Source organism: Camelus bactrianus, chromosome 34 (assembly GCF_048773025.1).
Source record: "Camelus bactrianus isolate YW-2024 breed Bactrian camel chromosome 34, ASM4877302v1, whole genome shotgun sequence".
NCBI classification, from domain to species: Eukaryota; Metazoa; Chordata; class Mammalia; order Artiodactyla; family Camelidae; genus Camelus; species Camelus bactrianus.
The window spans coordinates 12757884-12782876 of record NC_133572.1 but is presented as its reverse complement, the minus strand read 5'-3'; the positions used below and the strand labels follow the sequence as shown (position 1 = coordinate 12782876).

General features: G+C 39.4%; 1 protein-coding gene across 2 annotated transcripts in view; it reads right to left on the bottom strand.

Annotated features, from left to right (window-relative positions):
* PDE3A (phosphodiesterase 3A) overlaps positions 1-20658 on the bottom strand; it is a 280768-nt gene extending 260110 nt beyond the window's left edge. Inside the window, exon 1 of one of the 2 annotated variants that reach the window (XM_010946497.3) lies at positions 18415-20658. In XM_010946497.3, the coding sequence (XP_010944799.3) occupies positions 18415-19374 (960 nt within the window). In that variant the 5' untranslated portion in view covers positions 19375-20658. Of the gene's footprint in view, positions 1-15826; positions 15850-18414 lie in introns of those variants that run through there. The other variant, XM_074357370.1, reaches the window with a different exon arrangement.
* Positions 20659-24993: the final 4335 nt, after the last annotated feature.

Here is a 24993-nt window from a genome sequence, read left to right as displayed (position 1 = left end):
CATTCTCTGGCTAAAATTCTTGTAATAGCTTTCAGTGCAGACAATCATGTTCATACTCCTCAGTCTAATTCTGAATGCTTTCTCTTTCTCATTCCCCACTCCCAACTTATCCATCTTATCTTTTCCTTTTTTTTTTTAATTTTTTTTTCAGGGGAAGAGGTAACTAGGTTTATTTATTCACTTATTTTTTAAGTGGAGGTACTGGGGATTGAACCCAGGACCTTGTGCATGCTATAGGCAGGCACTCTACCACTGAGCTATCTCCTCCCCCCATCTTATCTCTTAAAGATGTCCCACACCCCACCTCTCCTCCCACTGCAAAGGCTGGACTACTGGTTCCACCTGTCGTTTCTGGAACACAGCATGGCTCCACACTTGGCATCCAGCTCCAAAACCGGTTTTATCCTCTCCCTCCTTCCTTCCCTCTGAACCTCATGCCCACAAGAGAAATACAGCAAAACATTCTTTGAAAGATACATTCTTTTTTTTTCTTTTTTAGATATATTTTTATATTGTACCAAAGTTTATGACAGTTAGCTTACTATTAACATAAACACATGAAAAAAGTTAAACATAAATCAAAAAAAGAAGTCGGAAAGGAAAGGAAGATAGAATATTACCAGAAATCCACGTTAAGAGGGTGATGGTATTCAAGCAATAAATTTAGCTGTGACCTTTCTGGACTTTCTGTATTTCAAAGCATTTATCACTTGCACTGTAATCATCCATTAATGTAGTGTCTTTATTATAAGCTTGGAGGTGGGTGGGCAGGGGCAGTCCATTCAGAACCCTCCCCCGACAGTCCTGCCCTCTCCAACAGGTTGTGGGCACTCTTCAAATGTTCTGGAATAAAACACCTGAAGAGTGTAGGTTTTCCAAGGAGAACTCCCATAAGCCAGAGAGCCGCGGTCCCAGTCTAGGAGCTAACCATGCTAAAGGTGACCTTCCCACTAGGAACAAGAAGCACGTACCAGTTTGGCATTCTGGTCTTCCTTACAACTAAATTCCCCAGTGTAAATTAATAATCTGACATTCTGATTGATGAGTTAGAGTTTTATTATTAGTGTGTCTCAGCAATGGATAACCCCTGGTTCTATGGAAAAAGTGCATCTCTGACCTGTGAGGCAGAGATATGGACTCCTGCCAAATGCGAACTCCAGTCTCCACACTCCCACCCCCCACCCGCCAGCATCCACCAACCCACAGAGAAATGCCTGCCAGTTTCTGTCACCTTAACCATCTCAAACATAATCAGCCAGTACTAATCTGCTAACTCTCCTGGGACAGAACAGTAAAAAGAGGGTGCAATACTTCAGTAAAGGTTATTTTTTTTTCGGTTTAACTACCTTCTGTGATTCTATCCTATTTATTTCTGGCAAAAAATTTTGGAGAGGTTAAGCGAGACCCCAGTCTCTTTATTTTTTCAAGACAGTTATATAAACTGGTTTAATAGTCTCAACATTATTTCCACAGAAATTGATAGTTCTTCAAACAAGAAAACATGTTAATAATCCCAGACATGGAAGTTAATTTGTGAAATACTGCTTTCTTTTCCTATTCATTTATTGGAACAAGCAAAACTAAATGGAAACACACAAAGTTCCTTAGTCTTAGACAGGAAATGCAAAGAATAATAATAAAAAAAAAAAACCCTGACAAGCAAAACGGAAATTAATCAATATTATACACAGAGTAACTCAGCTGCAGAAAAAGCAACATCCAGAAAGAACTCATAATATTTCTGCATAGGAGTTATGGATGACATTTTAAAATATTATAAAATTAAAATGCTTATATTTTATTTATGGACTATGCATAAACTATTACAAAAATCATACTATGTATTAGTAAGTACTTTGGTACACAGAATCCTTTCAGGCCAAAAACAATTTTTTTTAATGTTTATTACTTTGAAAAACAGTCATTATGAAGTTGAGCCTTACTGGCCTAATAATCAGCAAGGCAAGCTCAATACTTTCTTTATATATGTTTTATAATGAATTTTCCCTTCTTAGGGGGAGGGTGTAGCTCAGTGGTAGAGTGCGTGCTTAGCATGCATGAGGTTCTGGGTTCAATCCCCAGCACCTCCGTTAAAATCAAACAAATAAATAAATGCAATAAACCTACCCCCAGCAAAACAAACAAACAAAAAGAATTATCGCTTCTTAATAGAACATAATTCACTTTCACTTGCATCTCAACACATTACAGTCACGGTGTTAGTTTTGCTACCACCTTTTAAGCAAAAATAGGCCGAAAATCCATTGTAAAAACTGAAGCATGCTTCAATACACGTGTATGCATTTCAGCACACATCTATGTATATTTTTCCATAAAACCATACTTTCAGGCGAAGTTACAAAAATTGTGCACATGCCAATCAATAATTTCAAGGACCCAATTTGCAGGATCACATACTCAGTGAACCTCCAATCTTACAAGAAACTTATGCCTTTCCAGCCGTCTGGGTGAAGACTTGGGAATGCAGAAGGATTTTACTTCTGAACATGCTTTACACCCAGGACTGAAGAGCATAGTACTGTTCATAAAAGCCCCCGGAGTTCCTATCTCCACGTCTAAGTCCAACAGCCAGTATTAGGTAAGTGGTCCTAAGAGCACCCTGGGAACACATCCAGAGGAACAACACAAAATGAAGTTTCCTTATAAAGTTTTAAATGTTTTTCTGATTATAAAGTAAGCATGCAGGGCTGAAAACTTAGAAAATCAGACATAGAAAAATAAATAAAATTCACCTGCGATACCCTCATACAAGCAACAGCAAACATTTTGACAATTTTCTCCTCTGCTATGCATCTGGTTGTGTAGCATCCTGCATCCTCCATTTTATTTCCCAATTTCCCTCTCCATTCATCAAAGTATTTTCCCATGTGATTTAAAAACTCTTCATTTCACAGGTTTTTAAATTCCTTCTCTTTTGTTGCTCCCAAGCAGTATGGGAAATATTTCATAATCAGATAGTAACCACTATGTAGAGTTAGCAAACTCTGAAAAGTTACAGTGCAATCAAGCTATCGTAATTTAAATATTTATACAACACCTATCACTGAAGTGTTCTGTAGGTTGACAAATGATCTGAGTTAATATGAAAACAAAATAGAAGCATTTCCTCTATAGGAAGGTCTGGGGAACACTGGCAACATGCCTTTAGATAAAAATGGGATTTGTCAGACTATTGAAAGACTAATAAAAAGAGAAAGGCTTGCATTTTCTTGAAGAGTCCAATTTTTTTTTTTTTTTGCTATATTATAGCTTAGGATTTTAGAGCATGAGTTATAAAAGTATCTGCTGAAGAGAGAGGAGAATGACACTTAAATGTCTTAAACATTGATTTTCTTCAAATTGATTTTAAAATTTAAAAAACACTTATGTAAGAATAAAATTTCAAAGCTAACTTTTATCTGACCGAATGCTATAATTTGGTCCAACAAATGTTAACACTTTACAAAGAGTTTAAGATACTTGATTAGAGCTGCAAAAGAAGGCAATATGATGGCTTTCTTCATAATTTGTACATCTTCTGGAAGCCAAAGGCAGGAGATAAAATTGAAAAGAAGAAAAAGAAAGTCAACCCAGTCAGATTTTTTAAAAGCAAGAAATGACTATATATATCTCCTTAATATTAGGCCCCAAAATAAAAGAGAAAACATTAAAGGAACTCTCTCTCTCTACCTTCCAAGAGATCAGCCAGTCAGTACCAACCTTGCTGGCATCACTTTCTGTATATCCTTACAATTTTCCCACAGACACTACCTCTTGTACAACTCTCCGTCCTCCCTGGATTGTGGCAAGTCCTCTAACCTCCCCTCTTCCATCCTACCACCTATTTTCACTCAGCACACAGAGCCTATCGATTGTAAGTTTGATCACATCCTTGCTCTACTTAAAGCCCTTCCTTCGATGGCTCCCCATTACTCTTGGAGTACCAGTCTTGCAGTGACCCCTCCAAGGCCTGTTGATCTGCTGGTCTTCCCCCTCACCTCTCTGACATCTCCTACATCAAGAAGTGAAAAACCAAAGAACTTTCCATGACCAAGTTGGAGAATAAGAGGACTACCCCAGGCAGAAGGTCTAAGTGGAAACCCCCGGTGACAGAATGGGATGACACAGGATTCCTGCTCCCACTGAAGTCCAACCAAAACAACCACCTCACTCTAGACTGAAAAATCCCTCAATAGGTGGGAAAATCTGGAAGAAAAGTGGTCTGTGTATCGGGGTCCTGTGGAAGCTGGTAAGAAGAGGGAACAGCTAGAGGAATATTCTTATATGATGACATAAACAACCACTATCTTCTACTGAGGGCCATAGTGGTGAACTAGCTCCTTTCCATAGATTGTAAGCAGGAAGTTCTTGTTATTTGAGAATAATGGTCTCATTGGCAAATAATGAGAAAAAGGGAGGTTATGACGAGAACTTTACCACAAAAAATTAAACTAACAATTCTGGAAAAAAAGAAAACATTTTGTTTTTCAAAAACAAAGCACAGATTGTAACAGCAGCAAGAGCAGAAATAAAGTTTCCGATGGGGTTATATGACACATAACTGCACAACTGAGTCAACACTCACCAGACATTTTCACAAACACGTTCAAAGACTCCAATCAATTTTCCTCAATATCCTCCTCTCCTTCACCGTTTTTCACTCACATCATTTTCTTCTGAAGCACCTGTCACCATCGTTGTCACATTTTTCTCTTTCCACTGTTAACCTGTCTGACTCTCAGGGCTCTTCAACTGTAATTAAAGCAACTCTCTAGTATCATCTTAATTAACTTCAGAAGACCTGCATCTTTTGCTAGACCCTGCAACTCTGTTTTCTCTTTTTTATCAAGTGCAAAATTGTTTGCATTATTTCACACTGTCCTTTCTGATATTTACCTGCCATCTTCAATGATGGGGCCCTAACGGGTAGGAATAGATACCACTCCTGTTCAGTGGGGAGGGATGTTTGACAAGAATCGATGGCCATCGATTCCACTGATTTAATCTTCACACCCCAAGAAGTATTCCTGTGTTATAGATAGGATTATTCAAGTCGATAGATGGGATTAAGAAAGTTGAAGGAACTTGTATACTACAAAGCCTTTACTTGTCTCAGCCCAGTGCATATACTCTTTCTACTTAACATCTGTAGAACAATTTGTTTTTATTTAAGCTCGTAACAGCCTATGAAATGGGTAAAGAAACTATCGCTCTTATCTCCCAGAAGACATTGACCTGCAGAGTGGTCAAGTAACTTCTCTGAGGTATTCTCAATGGGGAAATCAAAGCAAAAACTTTCTGACTGTCATAGGTTGATAAACTATAATCTCTCTCTCTATGGGTATGTATGTATGAATGTGCATGTATGTGTGTATAAATAATATATCAGTTTTCCCCATGCTACTGAGCCAAGTGCTTTTTAACTATTTGCTTAATCAGACTGCAAAAGTCTAAAACTTTCTGTCCAGTTTTAGTGGACAAAAGTTTGTGTGGGGGAGGGGGGATAATTAGGTGGTTTGTTTTTTTTTTTAATGGAAGTACTGGGGATTGAACCCAGGACCTTGTACATGCTAAGCACATGCTCTACCACTGACCTATACCCTCCCTCCCTTAGTAGACAAAAGTTTGAAGCCCTGTGTTTCTCTGCTGAGGCAACCAAAATGCTCCTTACATCCTTAGATTTCTGGACCCCACTCTACACATATCTAAATCAGAATATCTGACCATAGGACCTCAGAATTTGCATTTTAATAGGCTTTCCAGATAATTTTTATTTACAGCAAAAATTGAGAACTATAGCATTGAGAACACAGAACAGCTCGATTTAGAAAGTGCCAGATAGTGTAATCAAAAGAAGGTGAGGTCAAGTGATCTCACAAATTCTGAAAGCATCCAAAGGAAATCTATTAATCTATGAATGAGAGACATTTACTATTAGAATTCATAAACAATGGTTTGATTAACAGGGCATTATAATTATATAAGGTTAGTTAGCACCAGGGAAAAAGAAGTAAGAGTATAGGCATATTGAAATACTTAGTAACAAAGAGTCAATGTGAAATAGAGTCGATCTTAAATAAGATATATTTACTTGCTGACGTTTCTAATCAATCTGGTCACATAAGAGGTAAAAGTTCACAGAAGATTACCATAAGGGTCCATTTATAATTCAATGTAATAAATGTGCTATAGAACTAAAAAATAAGAGTCAATGTCTTGGAAAGTCACGGATGTCAGGAAAGTTCATGCACAGCATTATGACCTCTGAAAAATAATGTAAGTGCTTTTGGTCCAAAGACAGGTCCTAAGCCAGTGCATGGCTGGACTTCCTACCCAGCATCCAGAAGCAGCCCCACTCAGGGTCTCCTCTTTCCAAATCATAAAGAGTTCTAGATTTTAAGTGCAACAACAGTATGTTCCCAAAAGACCATACAATTAACATCTATGTTTTAAACTGAGGAACCCTTATTTTGATTTTCATCTAGTCTTCTCTCTGCACAAGCAAGATACTAGCATTAATTTCTTTCACTCATTTATGATGGGCAGTTTCCATTTCTAAATGCCACTTGATTTTTTAGATAACTTACTTAATCAGTGTTCAGTTATATCTGGACCCAGCGTTCCCAACTGAATTCTCACAGTTGATGGCTTACAGCACTGAAAACACTTAGAAGCTCCCATTGTCATTCTCCAAAGGGCTTAAGAAGAGCCAATTCAATTATTATTCAAGTCAAAATGAACAAGAAGTGGACAAAATGAGGCTACTGTCTTAATAACTGCTACAATGTAGGTCCTGTTTGTCTAGCAAAAACAATTTCAGTCGTAACAAAAACAAATCATTGAGAGTAAAAACAGACAACGTTCAACTCTATTCAAGATGGTAGAGACATACAGTTAGCTTCCTGTCCCAAAATGAAGACAGAGTTAAAGGTATTGCTTCTAAATTTTTTAATAAAAATGTCAAATTAATTTAGAAATGGCTCATTTAACCTTAAGAATATATTTTGATTATTTCAAAAAATGAATTATTTATAACTAAATTCTCAGTTTGGAATTTATGCTTTCAAATAGAAACAACATTCAGATTTTTTTAAAAAAAAATAGTATATTCAAAGATATCTTAAACTCTGAAAGTTTTCAGTAATGGCAACCATTCTAAACAATCTTATCTATGAGACCATTTTACATCCACAAACTGAAAGAAACTTGTCCGCATAGGAGAAAGTTGGAAATAACTTTTTTCCTACATAATACTCCTCGTGTATTTTAAGGCATGATAATCTGCTTAGCATACTCAAAAGAGAAGCCTCTAATTTCAGTGAGAGGAGATGACAGTATCTGTATTAAATATTAAAACTACAGACACAAGAGATTCTTATTTAACTAAAACTTTCTATTTTAACAAATTCTAATAAAAACTAGATGGATCAGGAAAAAAATGACTGGATAAACTAAAAACTTGTCATTCAATAAAACCTTGTGAACTGGTGATTTTTCAGTTTCCTCTGGACTCTGAAATTATGCTACCAAACTTCTAGATTATTCAGCACAATTGGACTAGCAGTACTGTTGGATGACATTTTAAGTAAAAAAAAAAGCTAATTTTACCAAGTCAGATATTTTGTAATTGAGTGCAATTGAAAGATAACATAGAGACAGTATTTACATTAGACTTTGCAGAAAATACAGTGACACAGTAAGAACATCTAATAAGAATACAGACCAAGAGAGGGTAAAAAGGTGGTGGCTGAACACCAGCCAACACTTTGTAGAAAGTGATGGCAACAGAGTGAGATTATTCTTCTTCAATTAATTTATTAGCTCAACATGAAAAAGACTTGAATTTTTATTTCTCTAAAAAATGTATCCTATTTCAGAGCTCTTTCTAAAGTTCTACACACGGTGATCACAGTGATAATAGCTTTGGTTATTTTCAGTTGGAACTGAGCTAAAAAATAAATATCTAGGACTCATGCTGAAGGTGGGCTTTCCTACCACTAAGAGCCCAGGTAAATGCAGTCCCTTACCTGACATATGTCAGAGAATACTTTTTAAGTAATAAAAATAGATTAAAAATGGAAGTTCCTAGACTAGTTCATAAGCTATTTCTTCTCTTCTCTCTCCAGAAGTTTACTTAAATCGGTTTAATCACTAGCTCAATCTCAGGAGACTGGGGAGATAAGTGTTTCAGACTAAATCATTTCTTTCTTTTTCATCCTTTTATCCCACCAACCAGCACCCACAACAAGCAAGGCAGCAGGCTGGAATTTTCTAAAGGAAATATTTACGGCTGAGTCAGGGAGGCTAAAAAGTTTGATTCCTTCTATAATGAAAACTGTTGTGACGTGAATCTGACTTCTTCAGTTCTTAAGCCTAGAAAGCAAATTTTCAAGGTAGCCGAGGCAACTCTGGTTGCCTTTCCAAACTTCCTCAGAAACCGGTGCTGAGTCAGGACCCAAAATACTAACTCCCGAACAAGGGAATGTTTCTTATCACAACTCGCACTGCGTCCTGAGGAGCACTTCCTAAGTGCACTTGTTAATTTGATCCTCTAAAATTCTTAGTTTAAAAATAAGAACTATATTAGGATTAACAGACACATGCTACTGTATATAAAACAGATAAACAACAAGGACCTACCGTATAGCACAGTAATATCTTGTAATAACCTATAATGGAAAAGAACCTGAAAACAAATATATATATATAAATGAATCACTCTGCTGTACACCTGAAACTAACACAACACTGTAAATCAACTATATTTCAATTAAAAAAACTAGAACTATTTCCTTTATCTGTACTCAAGCTAGTTTAAAAATGTTCAAAGGACACTGATTTCACATGGGTTGCCACAAAATAAAACATTCCCCCCAAAATAATATTTCAGACTTACACTAGGTTTCTTTAAGAGGATTATACCTGGAGAGGAGGAAACACTTGCCACAGACTAGCATAAATATTCAGTTATTTAAACTGACTTCAGAAGATGGAAAATTTCTATTAAAATCCTATTAAATCAAAACCACAAGCATCTTGCATAAAATTATTTCAATATTCTGACAAGGGATTGTTGGGTATGGGACACAGAAAGGGATTCCTTATATTTTTTTAACACACTCTGAGAAGAATCTATAGGCTGACAAAAATATGAAATAAAATGCATTTCTTGGGAAAAAATATTTACACATGCACACATACATATCTACACACATATATAGAGTACATTGTTGGAAAAGAAGACTGGCCAAAAAAGAAAATTTACAAGACCAACCTCTACATTATTTTAAAGCAATTTCAAAATTAGGGCAAATGAGTAGTTACATTCAAATACAAACTCTTTCAAATAACAGTTATGATTATTATGTCACTTTATTCCTCAGCTAACTACTTCAAGAAGTCTAAATTAAGCCGGCTCCACCAGGAGTGAGACTGAGTCCACATTATTTCTTTTAGCCAAATGGGCTTCTTTGTATATCACGATTCTGTTACTTTTTGTTCTTTTTAGATTATTTCCTAAATTCTATGTGAAAATCTACATATCTCACTATTGTTATTCTCTAATGCGAAGATAAATAATATTTCTATGCTTTAAAAAGGGGGGCAATTTATAAATCAAAAGTCACGATAAACATCTCACACAGCAGTGAGGGTAATAGCTCAGCGGTAGAGCACATGCTTACCATGCACGAGGTCCTGGGTTCAATCCCCAGTGCCTCCAATTAAAAAAAAAAAAATCACACACAGATAAAAAGCAATATATACAAAATAAATGAATACTTTAAAAAATAACCCTATATATCTATGCACGTCAAGGAACATGCATATATAAATAGTCATTTTCCCACTAATTCTACAAGTAATATCGGAACCACGCCTAGAGTTAATGAATTCACAGAGGTTGAGGAAAGGAGACGGAAGGAAAGTGACATTTAAAAGTTAGTCGATAAACAAGATTATACTGTATAGCACAGGGAAATATATACACGATCTTATGGTAGCTCACAGGGAAAAAAAATGTGACAATGAATATATGTATGTTCATGTATAAATGAAAAATTGTGCTCTACTCTGGAATTTGACACAACATTGTAAAATGATTATAAATCAATAAAAAATGTTAAAAAAAAAAAAGTCTTTCACATATGACTGAAACACTGTGCTGTACACCAGAAACTGACACAACATTGTAAACTGACGATACTTTGATTTTAAAAAAGAAGAAAAAAAGTTAGTCTTTTCCATCTGTACGTTTTTCTGAGATCACCCTGCAGCCTGAAATCACAGACCAAAAGCCATCTAATCTCAACTCCTAGCTTAGAAATTCCACACTATTAAAATCTCCAATCCTCTCTATACACAGAACGAAACGGTTTTCGTTTTGTGTATCCACGAGAGTGGGGTTTACATAAGCAACAGTGAGGAACCATCAGCCCTTCAGAGATACTGTTATGATTTTCATGCATTAAAGCTACTAGCAGGTTTGTCACTTTAGTTTCCTAAGTTACTGAGATAACGACCTACATTATAAACACAAGCACTTTCATTTCTAAAGAGACGGCAGATAACCCCACTACAGACTAATCACCATGAACACGACTGACCACGTGTTCGCACTGTACACAACAGCCCTGCCTGGGATGAATCAAACTCTGGGAGGCGAAATCATCATCAGCTGGAAATTCTGATTCTGTGTTATAAATCAGGTTAAAAAAATGCTTCTCTATGAGGGACTGTTCAACTCCCCATCCAACTAAAATCAACATAGTTTAAAATACATGCAATAATGTGAAATGAAGAAAAGAGGGAAAACAGACATGCGCTAAGTATCAGAGCAGTGAGTGGTACAAAAATGAGCTATCAAGATTACATATAAATGTGAATGTCTATATATTAACTGCTCTCAATAAGTCTACGTGGACTTTCCAGTATAATGGAAGAGATGACATTAGTATTCAAGTATTTCACCTCTTAAAAAATGTCTCAAAGGTAGCCATTAGCCACACGTGTCTATCAAGTACCTGAAACGTGGCTACACCAAACTGAGACCTGCTGTAAACATAAAACACACACCACCTATTTAGACTTCAGCACAACAAAACAGAAAGCAACATATCTTGATTTTGTATGTTGATTTTATATTGACCCGAGACAACGGATTAAACAGGATAATCATGGATTTCACATTTTTTTAATTTTTATGAGGCTACTGGAAAATATGAAACTCAGTGTGTGGCTCCTGTTGTATTTCTATTGGACAGCGCTTATCTATAATGTTTACAGGGCTGTTTTCATCAAAGCCACTGGGTGACACTGTTTCTTCACCGAATTGATGCAACCAAAGCAATTTCCTGGCAGAGGAAAAAAGTCGCCCATACACAGGCATACACATACATGCACGCACGTACACATGCCCCCACTAACAGGCATCACGCATTCCTTAAAACTGTTCATATTCTCAGGAATACACCGAAGTTGTTTTACTACTATCTTAGCAGGACTGGCAACACAAAATCTGTAATAACCATTCAGATTCCTCAGTAATAAATGACAGCTCTCATCAAATCAAACAGGCAGAAGTTTAGTTTGTGACTTTTTCCAAATAGCTTTCCACCTTCTAAATGGTCATCTCCTTCAGGACCTCCTCTAATATTACATCCTATTTACTTACATTTTAATGGATTCCTAAGAAAACCGTGCAAAATAAGTTGGTGAACAAAACCCACCAGCTGTTTTTGCTAACAAAGAAGTGCTTTACAGACGTGCAGATTACTTTCTGCCTGGAATTTGGAAACCTTGAACATTTTAAAATCAATTTATTGGAAAACTAAAAATGAAAACAAAAATCACTATTTAAACCACCATTGCACACTCTTCTCTGATGAGATAAAGACTCCACAAGTTAGACCTTGTGATGCAACTAACATTCACTTATGGGACAAAGTCCTAAGTAAGATATTCCAAAGGCTGCCCGGTGCAATCTGATGACCAGAAAATTCACTGTAAGGGCTCAAAGGAGTTTTGTGTTCCCTGTAACACTCAACGGGTTTTACTCAGTCTTCTGATTCTGAATGAGAATTTAGTTGACTCCGAGTGTAAAACCACAAATGATACGTAGACTTAAAATGATCTGCCTGACTCCTTTCCTGCTCGGTTCCCCCAGCAGCAGATTCAAGTCCAAGAGAGAACTGGATAAAAGCCAACATTTTGCCTCAGGCTGACTACACACATTTAGCAGACTCCCCCCCTCAGCTTTCTTCTCTCTAAAATCAGACTAATTCTAGTCTCCAAACTACAGCCTGTACAGAATTAAGCATGTTAAGATCTCACTGCAACAGGCTACGTACAGTCATATACCACCTCAAGACAGAAAAACAATCATTGTGCTATCTTGTGTATAACGTGTCCTAAATTCTGTAATGTTCTGACTTTTATTTCAGAAGTCCTATCAATGTATAGTAATTTCCATTGCAAAGAAAAAATTCTCCCTTGACTTCAAAGCATAAACCTGCCCAAAGTCTAAGACATTTATGTTTAACCATCATGTGTTGAGGACCTTCTGAAAATCTGTGACACTTTTTCCCCAGAAAAATGAACTGATGAAGTTTTGCATAAAATTTCAGAGAAAAGATGAATGCCCTGGAGCGAGATTTAAACCCTGCTCTACATTATTATACGCATTCCTTCAACAATGATCTAAGAGGTTACTCAGGTATTTCTTACTGCGATTTCCCATTTTCTTATGTTGATGTCTCATTACCTAACTAGACTCTAGGCTCTGGAGAGTCAAGGTGCTACATCACACCTGTATATAATTTGTAGGGTTTTTAGCAGATGGCTTAATGCCCAAAGTATGTTAACATGACATGTTATAGGTTCACAGATCAAAAACCTTCAGAAATACTATTTGCTAAGGATAGTATCTTCTTTTATACATTCCTGGTGAACACATACAGCCAGCTAAGATTTTTGACAACTGTTATCTGACAGAGCTTTCTCTGAACTACAATTTATGCACATCTTTTAAGATTTTTTTTCACCCAGAGATCAAACCCATGTATTTTATGTTGACAACAGGGCAAACAGACATTCGCAGTGCAAATTTAAGACAATGCCTTAGGATAGCCTTACTGAAAACAAAAACAAGAACTCTTTTAAAAAATACTTCCAATTTTTTTTCCAAAAAAATACTTCCACTAGTAAAAGTTTATACATATTGGTAACTCCTAAAAGAATTTAAATTTCCATGTAAAGGAAATATTGTTCATTTGAATATTAAGAGAACACATCTTTAGGTGCCAAGAACATGGTGTCTGAACTTTCTGAGGTTCATTCTGAATTACTTGATAGAGTTTCACTGATAACATGAATGGAGAAAGTAAAGACAAATTTGAGGGCTTTTTTTTAAAAGATATAATTATAAATATCACACCCAGAAGAGAAAAGGGAGGCGGAGACTCCGTGGGGTAGGAGATCCATGGTCAACTAAAACAATCCACCAGAAACATGCGGGATTATGCATCATCTCACAAAGCTAAAGAAGCTCACCCTATGCAAAAAGGTTTTCTGAAAAATCCAACTTCCACCCCTTAGCCCCAAATAAACTCATTCTTTTGACAGATTACATAACACAAGTTTTCACTGAAGTCTGGATCGACTCTCCTGGGCTGCTAGTGGCACAAACCATGTTAACTGAAAACCTTAAAAATCCAACATATAGGCATAGGCATATTCCTAATTTTGAAGCTCATAAATATCCTACTTCAACATAATAAAAGGGAACTTATTTTAAAAAGAAGTGAAGTGAAATTTGATAAAGCCTTTATGGACCCAGAGTCCTGAAGAGATTCTGCTCAGAGCTGTATTTCCTAACAGAATACAACAAATTCACACAAATGTCACTACAGATATAACGAATGTTTTTTCATGCCAGTGTCACTCACCCTGGCCTGACTGCACCCCCTCTCCCCTGGCTTTTCAAAATGTATTTCATACACAGAGTCACTGTTCTGCTTGTTTATTTAATTAACACGACAGCTCAGCATACACAGCATTTCTTTCAGCTCTACAGTTTTAACTTTTTTACACTTTCAACTCAATACAGAAAGAGTAAAATTCCTGTTTGACTCCTTCCCACCTCTGTAAATTTATATAGATTCACTGACTATTTCTGTCAGTTAAAACAGTTTTTCAGTATGCTTTAAATATCTGTATTCACAAAGTAAAATCACAATTTTGTTCCCTACACAGAAAAAAAATTTCTTCTCCCTCACCTTTCCCGAGGGAGAAGAAAATCGTGTTTTTCCTTTTTAGTGTTTTCAGAAGTTGGCATTAATTCATTTTAATTCTGTCAGCAGGTCATAAATAATCAATATTGTTCTTTGTATCTCTGGAAGCTGAGTTATACTACTAAAATATGATGGAAGCTACAACTAAATAAGGAACCCATGATGGTTTCTGAAATTTATTCAATTTGAGAAATATGTTGTGCTGAAATGTGTTTAGGAATTTAAAGGACATTATACTCTATATTTTCAGAAGACATACTTCTGTATTTTATATTTGCACTGTAAATGCAAGTAAATTATGTTTTTACTAAAGATGTAAGAAGGCCTACTGTATGCCTACCATTGAAAACTATACCTATTTCTCCTATTTTTGTTTTGTTTTTGTTGTTGGCTTTTTTTGCTGGAAAACATTTTTCTTCCAACAGCAATGAAAAACTTGATTCTACTTTTGATAACTAACCACCAGACTCCTACCAAAATTATTATACTCCTACAAAAATCTATTTTTGCTAAAGGTATTTAATGAAGAGCTTTAGGGAATTAGGCATGGGAAATAATTTTGATTTTTAATTACACAATGTGCAGTCTATGGCTGTACCTGATGGATATTGAACCCATCATAAAGAATTCTGTCAGGAAGTGGTACCGATGCATGAATGGTGAGAAGTGTATGGCTTGTGTTTATGTGCAACCATAGGCCAGAATATTAAATTCTTTTCTTGTGTATTTAAAATAAAATGGTGTTGGTTTGGAATCTTTCAAAAATGAATGTGCAAGGTGGTCACAATAATCAGAGGGGACTAACTGGCTAAGTGTGTTCTCTGTTGTGTAGAGAAGTGAGAGAGACACCCCTTCAAATACAATTTCCAAGTAATCAAAATTGCTTAGTTGAAATTTTGTTGAAAAATAACATATTTGCTCATCATTCATAATATCTAATAATTCAATAAATTCTAAGGACCTTAGTGTTCAGAGGGGACAGTGGTAACTTGACAGACACATACCTGCCCTGAGATGTGAACAGCCCCCCTTGGGAAAGATACATACACCTTAATGGAAACATCTGCCTTAACACTGCCAACTAAAAAAAAAGTATAGTTTGACACACTGATCTACAAAATCTTGAAGATACTGGGCCGGTAGGACTGAACTAAAAGCCAGGCAAATATTGCAAACTCGGTCTGTTCTTTAATGAGAGTAGATTAATTTCACTTGCATCCCAAACATACACCCAGTGGCCAATTCACTCTGTGACTGACCACTAGGATCCATGTCTCCTTTCTTTGGTTGAAGCCATCTTTACTATCTATGCTGCAAAACTGAACTCTATATGTAATAGCCAATCTCTTGTTTTAATTATGGTTAGGGAAGGAAGGAAGGGCAGAAGGGAGGGAAATATATAGGTCATTTGGTTGGCCTTATGAAAATTTTATCACCTCTTCTCCTTGACCTTTTAGAATTGAGTCATTGAAGAGAGTGTTCCTAAGCAAGTGGCGACTGTCATTCACGTGGAGAAGAAAAGGCTGAAATTCTCTCACCTTTAAACCTCACAAGGAGCAAGGTCCAAATGAATTCTCAAGAGGCCTCTGCCAGACTCTCTGTGCTTTATGTCCTTACACCTCTATTTAAAATTCACTTGTTGCCTGAATTGTCTTGAGAGGAGATGTTCTTTAAAAAAAAAAAAAAAAAAAAACTTCTAATCAGGTAGCATTTAGGGCAGTGGGATACATGGTGGTTTTATAATTATTTTGATTCTTGACTTCATAAAGTATGCAGATGACAGTGGTACACTTTGCACCCTTAATCAGAAGTTTGTTTCCTTGTGATAAAACAGATAAGCCATTTACTATATAGCTCCTGAACTTTTCACACAGTTAAACTAACGTATGAGATATTGCCCTGTCTTATAAGATACTAGTCCTTGTTAATTCCCACCCCCCCCACACACAATTATGCTCAGCAACAACTTTAATGGGTCACGTATAAAAACTAGTCTTAAGTAACACCCACACACTCACTCAAGCCCTCATTAAAACTTCAAGTATCTAAATTTCTGCTAAATGTAACCTTGTTTTTCCATCAACCATCAGAGATAGCCTCTCACTTTAGAAATCATCTTCATAAACACAGCCTTTAAAAAAATAGCAACTGACCATGATAGATTGCAAATATACATTGTCAACAGTCTTAATCAGCAAAACATTTAAAAATGCAATGCTCAGTCATTTTCTTATAAACGCACAGATGATTCAAATCCTCCATCAATTAAAATCAGAGAAAACCAATAAAAATCTACGTGTTCATTAACACTGCTAGTTAATTCACCTGAACACTTATCTTAACTCTACCCTTAACTCCTTAACTTTCAAATGTTAGTATGAAATTTCAGAAATTTAATCTCACGGGCTAAATGATATTAATTTTAGAGTCACGTTAGGTATGATTTAATCACAGGATTGCCTTAGAAATTAGGGTTCAATTTTGCAACAATCATATCACATTTCCCTGTAAGTTAAAGAAGAGTGTGTTCTAAACATATTTAAACTAGCAGTGTTTTCATTTAAAAGATATTTGAAAAGAAATTAAACTGTGTTTTTTCCCTCTAATTGGATTACCCTTAATAGACAACTCACTTTATTCTGGTGATTTCCAAATTTCTACCAAAACTGAGCATCATCAGTCAGCGGCCTGTTTTTAACTTCATTCACTCTTAAGAGTAAGCTCAAACCCAAGAAATATTTGCTTTATCTAAACGAGAAGCTAAGTAAGTACATTTGTTTTAAAATAAACACTGAGACTATGATACTGTCATCCATTCTGCTAAATAATGTCAAACAACCAGTCTGTGTAATCAACTCCATTTCAGAAACAAACTGGCCACCACACCATATGGTGACTGCTATTCCTTAGAAATACCCAGATGATTATCCACAGAATAACCTAAAGAGAAAAAGCTTTCTATGTTTTAGGAGATTTTCTCCCTAAAGTTGTCCGAATAGCACCACAGGTAGGCAAAAATTTAAATGGTGTAAATTTCCACTTGCTGGTCATAACCAGCTCTCTACACACACCCAACCAAGTGTCAAACACATTTGGAGCAGAGAAATGAACACTTAGGTACTCCTGTTCAGAAACAATTTGCATTTAAAGTTGGGACTTGTTCATTTGTGCCTTTTATAGCAACTATACCCCACAATCTCAAAACACTTAATGATAAGGAGATTGGTCTCCAAAATTCAGTAAACTCTTATCTAGGATAACGTCACTCACAATTCTAGATTCCTCCACCTCCTCTCTGAAAGATTTGTAACACCAGCAACTTAGAAATATTCTCCTGAATTAATATTTCCTGTATAAATCCATATGAATTTCTAAATATTCACCTATGTAGATTCAAGAGAATTTTTTTAGTTGACACTAACAGTGTAGTCCACGATTTTGACAAGTTCTGAAGTTCAGATATATTGTTCCCCAAATTGAAGCTTAATGATTATTTAATACAAAATATATTTGCACGTAATAACCTATGTCCCCAAGTTACATTTAAAAACAAACTGGGCCCCACCAAATGCATTAAAAGTTCAAGTAAAACTGCAGAACCATCAAGTGTGTATCAGTACCTCCCCTTCAAGCTTTCCTTGCTTTTACTCTAGAATATTTTTACTGACTTCCATAAACGTTTACTTGTCACTTCAGAAGAGATTTTATACGAAGAAACAAAGAAATCTAGCAAAATTCACGTTTAAAAAAAATCACATTACTAAAAAGAAAATTGAAAAAACTTAATTCGAACATTTCTGCTAAAGGAGGAAAGCATGAGGGCACTTAAAAGTGTAGGGAAGCCAGATGCCAGGTGTAGCAGATCTAAAAAGTTGGCCCAGCTGGGGAAGACCGTGCAAATGCCATCTAGTTTTATGACTTACTCGCGTTCCTATTGTTCAGTTTATAAAATACTGTGTGAGAGGGGGAGAAAAACTCGCTAGTTTTCCAACTAAGTCTGAAGTTCGAGCACTTTTCTAGGCTCTCTTTCCTTCAGTTCCCAGCGCTCGAATTCCCTCCACTTTGTGACGGATCCCAAGGGTTTCAAGTTTTCCCGAGGCGAGAGAGAGGGGCTGCGGGTGCTTACCTGTTCCCTCGGGATGCAGGGCAGGGAGGTCCTCCGATGGGACTTGCTGCTGCAGCCGGACATCTCGGCGGACACCACGGAGCTGGACCGCCTCCTCCTCTTAAACACTGGGATATCTTCCTTGGTCCCAGCGATCAGCTGGGACCCGAAATGCTCCCTCGGAGCCGCCCCCGCGGACTGCGGCAAGATTTGCTCCACGTACCTGGCCAGGAGGATCCCAAGCACGCCGGCCAAGTATGCCAGGTAAGGTCTCCAGGCGACCTTGAACCTCTCTAAGGAAATGAGGGACACGGTCCTGACCGCGCTAGTTAAGGCGATCATGAGGACGCCCAGCCTCAGCCTCAGCACCAGCCATGTCGCGGCGGCCAAGCAGCTGAGCACCACCCCCGCGGCGGGGAGCGAGAGTAAATGATCCTCCCCGACGCCCAGCCCAATCTGGACGAGCGCTTCCCCCCCGCAGCAGGCGGCCAGCAGCGCGACGGCCAGAGGCAGGCGCACCCCGGCGCGCAGGAGGTACAAGCCCATCCAGAAGAAGGCACACAGGAGACTGAAGAGCAGCGCGGAGGGCTGCAGCCAGGGGCCGAGCGGCGCGCCGCCCCCGGGAGCACCTCCCCGAGGCCCCGGGAAGACGCCCCCTTCTGCTCCCGGGGCAGCTTCCTCCTCCTCCTCCGCCGCCGCCTCCTTCCTCCGCTCCAGGTCACAGCCGATCTCCCCGCGGACCAGCCTCACCAGCAGCGCCAGCAGAAAGGACAGGGAGCCCGCGCACAGCGCAGAGGAAAGTTTCCGGGAGCGCCGGAGCGGCTGCAGCACCAGGTCGCCCCAGCAGCCGCGGCAGCCCGAGTCCCGGGGCGATGCGGAGCCCGCGCGACAGTGGCAGTCCGGGCCCGCCGCGGGGGCCGCCCTCGCCTCCCCGGGGCCGGGCTGGGCCCTGATTCTGGCGGCCTCGCCCGGCACTGCCATGGTGCGCCCTCTTCACGGAGTCCTGGAGGTCCCCCCGGCGCCCCCGCCCCGCCACCCACACAGACACGCACCCACGCCCGCCGGTTCGTTCGCCCTCCTCCCAATCCCACCCTCGGAATCCCTCCTTCTCCCAGGCCCGCGAGCCCTTAAAGTTTCAGCTTTCGAATAACTCCTGGAGAAGACTAGATGCTCCAAAGAGACGCCTTCAAGTGGCAAGCTAGCACAGGCAGAAACGATCAGACTTCCTCTTTTTCTCTCTTGGAAAAGCTTTTCAAAATTCTCCGCTCCACCCCCACCCCCGACTTCGGTCCTCTGGGGGTCTCTTCCTACTTCAGGATTTTAAAGATTGCCCGAGGCGGCCGGCGCACGGGGGCCGCAGCCGCTGGAAGAGCTGGGGGCGCAGGGCGAGCTCGGGGCCATCCCGGGCGCAGCTTGGCGCGGCGCTGCTGCGCGCGGGTCCCCGCGGCCGACGGAGGTCCCCCTTCTCTTCCTTCCTGCGGCTCTTTCTCTATCACTCTTTCTTTCTCCTCGGCCGATCCTCCCCGGCACGGCCCCAGGAAGCGAACCGCCATTCCCTGAGGCAGAAAGCACAGCCACCCCTGCGTCTGTCGGTCCAGTTCATGGCAAAGGGTGGAAAAAATGGAAAAGGGGCTAAGAAATAACCAAGAAGTTGCTAAGTCCCGTCGGAGAGAGACACAGTCCGAGAGACGAGAGGCTGCCGCAAGAGAAGGGAGGGAGGGCAAGCGAGCTGGAGTGGAAGGGAGGGTGAAAGGAAAGGGAGGGTGAGAAGGGAGATGGAGATTTGCTCTTTTTTCCCCCCTTCTTTTTGGTGCGAGGTTGGTGGCGATCTGCAATTTTGCAGAAGGGAAGCGAGTGGAGACGACTGGTTAAAACTGTGTTTAAAAAAAAAAAAAAAAAAAAACAAGCAGCTGGATCGATCTTCAATCCCGCTTGCTTTCTTTAAGGCAACTCCCTAGGAAAGCTCTCGCAGCCCAGCTCCCGCCCCTCCCCCGGGGGAGGCGCTGCTCTCAGCTCCGGTCCTCCTCTCCCCGGAGCCCGGCCGATGGGGAAGGGGTTGCGGAGATCCGTCCACCGCCCAGCTCTCCACAGCCCGGGGTGGGGGGCGAGGGTCTTCGACTGGCCCTCTGGCTGAGCCGTCCAGAACTTTGAAAAAACGGATTTGCTGGGAGATTTGGCAGGCGATAGGAGCCAACAGACTTCTCACTGTCATTAAAAATGACAGCCACATCTGCTATCTGAGTAATTCAAAGATGCTTAAAGGTTCCCAAGTCAGGTAGAACAGCAAACCAGCTTCAGGTGGCATTATTTTAAGGCCTTGACTGCTCCTGCTCGATGGTCTGTTTTCAGAGAACCCAAGCTTTTCCTGTCGGTCCAAATAATGGAGAATCTCAACAAGTTACCTAGCCCATAACAGCATTAAAGAGAAGGGGGGGGGAGCATTTTTTAAAAAATTTTTACTTAACAATGTATGAATATTAGTCAACAGCTGTTGACGGTGGATGGTAAATTACATTGAGATTAAGGGACCCTAGCCTCAAGAAGGTTTACAAAGCCCAGTCAAACAGAAAGTAATATAAAGAAATCTCAAGGGGGGGGGTGAGGACAAGTAGGTTAACACTAAAGATCTTAGAAGACAGTCTATGCTTTTGAAATACTATGTCTCCCGTGAATAAAGCTTATGAGAAAAAAATCAGGACCCTAGTTATTAATGTTTACAAGGTACACATTTCACGTACTCTAATAATGTAGTATTTGAGAAACTAAAAGAAAATTTTTAAAGCTAACTTTCTGGGCAGATTATGAAAACATAATTCAGTATCTGTTCAATGGACTTTTTAAAGTCCATCGATGTTGGGAGCCAGTTTCTTTTTACACCCAGCACAGGAACATGATAGTCTACTCTTGTTCACTTTTAATATGACTACCTTAGATGTTGTTTGCCCTCACTAATAATATTAATAATAATCCAATTTTGTCTTCATTATCTTGACATTCCAGGTTAAAGTGTGTTTACAGCCCGGAGTATTTGGATGATTGGCTCAAGATGCCACTGTATTTTGTGTGTGGAGATGAAGCAACAAAGAAAAGGTAAAGGAGATATTTGAGATGAAATTAATTCATGGGGGGTAGGGGAGGAAATGGCTTAAGTGTTAAGCTTAGCTTCATGGGAAACAGCCTGCTCTCATTCGTGGCAGGTATAGGATTAATGTTAATATTATGACATAAATGGATGTGAGGAGCTATGATGATACAGCTCCTCTCCATCAGATGCCCAGAACCATGCTACCACATGGAAAACACGTTGGGCAGCTAGTCAGCGGCAGTGAGCACCATCTGTTTAATAATTAAGGGAACAGGAGCAGCAATGCCTTTGCCAAAGACAAATGAGCCCCCTAGCATGCACACATACTTTCCTGAGTTTCCTTTTTCGACATATGATTCATAAGCCAGAGCCTACCTGAAGCACTGCAGAGTGAAAAGCCTTGATTGGAATATCGTGCTAATATCCACTGGCATCAAAAACAGCGTATTAAAATGAAAAATGGTGCAAATCTGGGCATGTATCAAGGTTAGGAAGGAATAGTGAGAATTTCAGAACGTTTCCAGTTTCTCTGTACCCTACTCCCATAATGATCTCAGTTGTTTAGAAAAAAAAAAACAATAAATCACTATCAAAACTGAACTAAAGAGATGGAACGTTGTTATTAAAACAACACTGTGACCAAAAAATATAAGAATGGCATTTGTTAATGGCAGCAAAACAAAAACACTAGGTCTGTAGGTTAAACAATGACATTCTCCAGGGATTCAATAGTATTACAGAGTCAATGTCCTGGTATCTCCTAATTCTCAACAAATATTGCAAACAGAAAGCTATTTGTCCCCTGAAAGGAAAGAAGATCAATTCCACACCTTACTGGCACTACCATCCAGAACGTGGAGAAATGAAAAACAACCAAATACTCACTAGACAGACACTGAAAGCTGCAGGGGTGCTAAACGAAAGAAGTGACCAACACTGGGCGGAACGTATTAAATAAAGTCAGTCCCAATACGTCCAGTGGACATTGAGCAATCACAGAGAAATATAAACTGCCCATTTTCTGCAGACAGTGATGAGTTCTAATTCAAGAAAGTGACAACAGAGCCAAAGGACTAGGAAAATGTGGTACACAAAGAAAAACAGAATATGGAAAATGGAAGGAAAAATTCAAACTTGCCTTGAAAAAGCTCTTCACTTAGCCAAATCCAGGGAACGTGTTTTCCCTAGTACTTTGTGAAGAGAATTCAGAAATGAACCCCACTGCATACTGTTTACACTTTGCCAACTATGGTATGATTAAGGGAATGATGTTAAATTCGAAACGTTTACAGCCCACAGTAGGAGTTCACTCATTTTCTGCTACCCGCTTGACCTCTACGCAGGTATATCCAGTGGGTATCTAAAATGTGATGCATCCAAAACACAACGCTTAACTTACAGCTCCCTCACCTCCCTTCCATCACCAACCCCCACACACCCAACCTATTTCTCCTCGGTCCTTCCCCACCACAAGACAAAACATAGCCACCTACCTAGTTATCACCCTCCATTCCTTCCTCTGTTTACCTTGCTCTCCCTTCCAGTCTATTAGCAAGTCCACTTGATTCTTTCTCTAAAATATACCCTGAACCCACCTGCTTTTCACTGTCCCTCTTACAATAACCAGCCAAAGACCCCGCATCTTCCCTGCGAGCACAACTGTGATACTTCTCTAACTGCTGTTGCCCTCCTACCACTTATTTTCTACACGGTCGCCAGAGCAATCATTCAAAAATGTCAGTCCAATGATGTCACTCCCTGCTTCTGTGCATCCAAAGGCTTCCCAGGGTACTTGCAGAATCAAAGCCCCCACAACAGCCCGCAAGGATCTTTATGATCTTTCCAAGCCATTCTCTGTGACCATTCATCCTATGCCAAGCCTCCTACTTCACTCGTGCAACACTGCCCATTGGAAAGTTCTTCCAACCAATGGAGGATGGAGACATCCTCTGCACATCAAATATGGCAGCTGTTAGCCACGTGTGGCTGTTGCACCCTTGAAATATAGCTAGTGCCACTGAGGAACTGAGTTTTTGGATTTTATTTTATTTTAATTTAAATTTTAATAGCCTCACGTGGCTAGCGGCTTCTAATGGAGAGCGCATCTCTCACCCCTCAAGCCATTTTTCTGCTCTTTATCATGTCAACTCAGGACCTTGGAATCTACAGATCTTCTCATAGCTGGCTCCTTCTGCCGCATCAGTTCTCACCTCAAATGTTACCTGTTCAGAAAGGCTTTTTTCCAACACATCTTATCAGAAAGTCTCGGGACTCCATGTGCACACACGCTACCCCGTTTCGCTATATTTGTAGCACTTATCACTATACAAAATGGTCTTGTTCATTGATTTGTTTTCTTGTTCATTGTTATTGTGAAAGACAGTCTCCGTATATTTTAACATATGATTGTTCAGGTGGACAGATGCCTCAAAATCTAAACTGAAGGTTCAAGCTGCCCAATTGGACTGATAGGCAAAGTCATGTAAGCAGCACTTTTCATAGAAAGTTGCTTTAAAAAACAAAAATTGCTCGATAAATCACTCATTTATCAGAGAAATAGGGAATAGTCAAAGTTTTGAAAACCTTGCATTGCTTCTCAGCTGAAATGTCCATAATCTGTAGCAGTTTTCTGGCAGGCACAGGGAAAAAGCCATTTAAATATATGCATCTGGTTAGCAAGTCAGCTGAAAAATCCAGAATTAGGAGATGTCTGAATATCAGTTACTGCCTAAAGAGTCATAGCTCACATCATAATCCATGGCCTAGCCTCCATTAGCACTACTTTAGGGATTGGATTTAAGTTTAAAAAATCAAACATTTTGGAAAGACAGAGCTTATTAACACTTATTCCACATCTAATCAGGGAAAAAAGGTAGAAACCTTGCATTTGGGAACGCATCACCTCCCTCCCCGCTCTGGAGTGCTGCCCCTCTTTTTAATTCCCGAAGAATTTAAGTAACAGCTTTGGATATACAAGTGTGAACTGGTCTAAAAACCCTGAAGAGAAAAATCAAGGTGAGAACAGATTGCTCCCCACAACACTGTTACTCACAGAGTCAGCCTGTCACCAGCACAAACCACCAGGACAGCTTACTTGGCCTCCGTGTCCTGTGTACCCCTGTCGTCTGAGAGCTGACCTTCCCTACATCACATTCTGGGTGTCAGAGGCTGGCTCTACCTTTTCTAAACAGAAAGTTAAGGAAAATCAGAATGCTTTCAGTACAAGGATTCCCAGCCTTGTTCACTTTATGGCACGTGCAGAAAATGGTAACGTTTTGTTGTCACATTGGATTAAAGGGACAAAGGCTTTTGCAGACAAAGGCTTCAGGCATGGTGCCTGAGAGATTGTAATCTCAGGCACACTTCTAACCTTTGGCACTTCAGCTGAAAATTTTTGAGACACCTAGTATTTGACTCACTAATATACTAAAATGTGTATTTCAACCATACTCTTTACGAAGGCTGTTAAAATAAACACAGGGTAATGGGGGGAGGGTATAGCTCAAGTGGTAGAA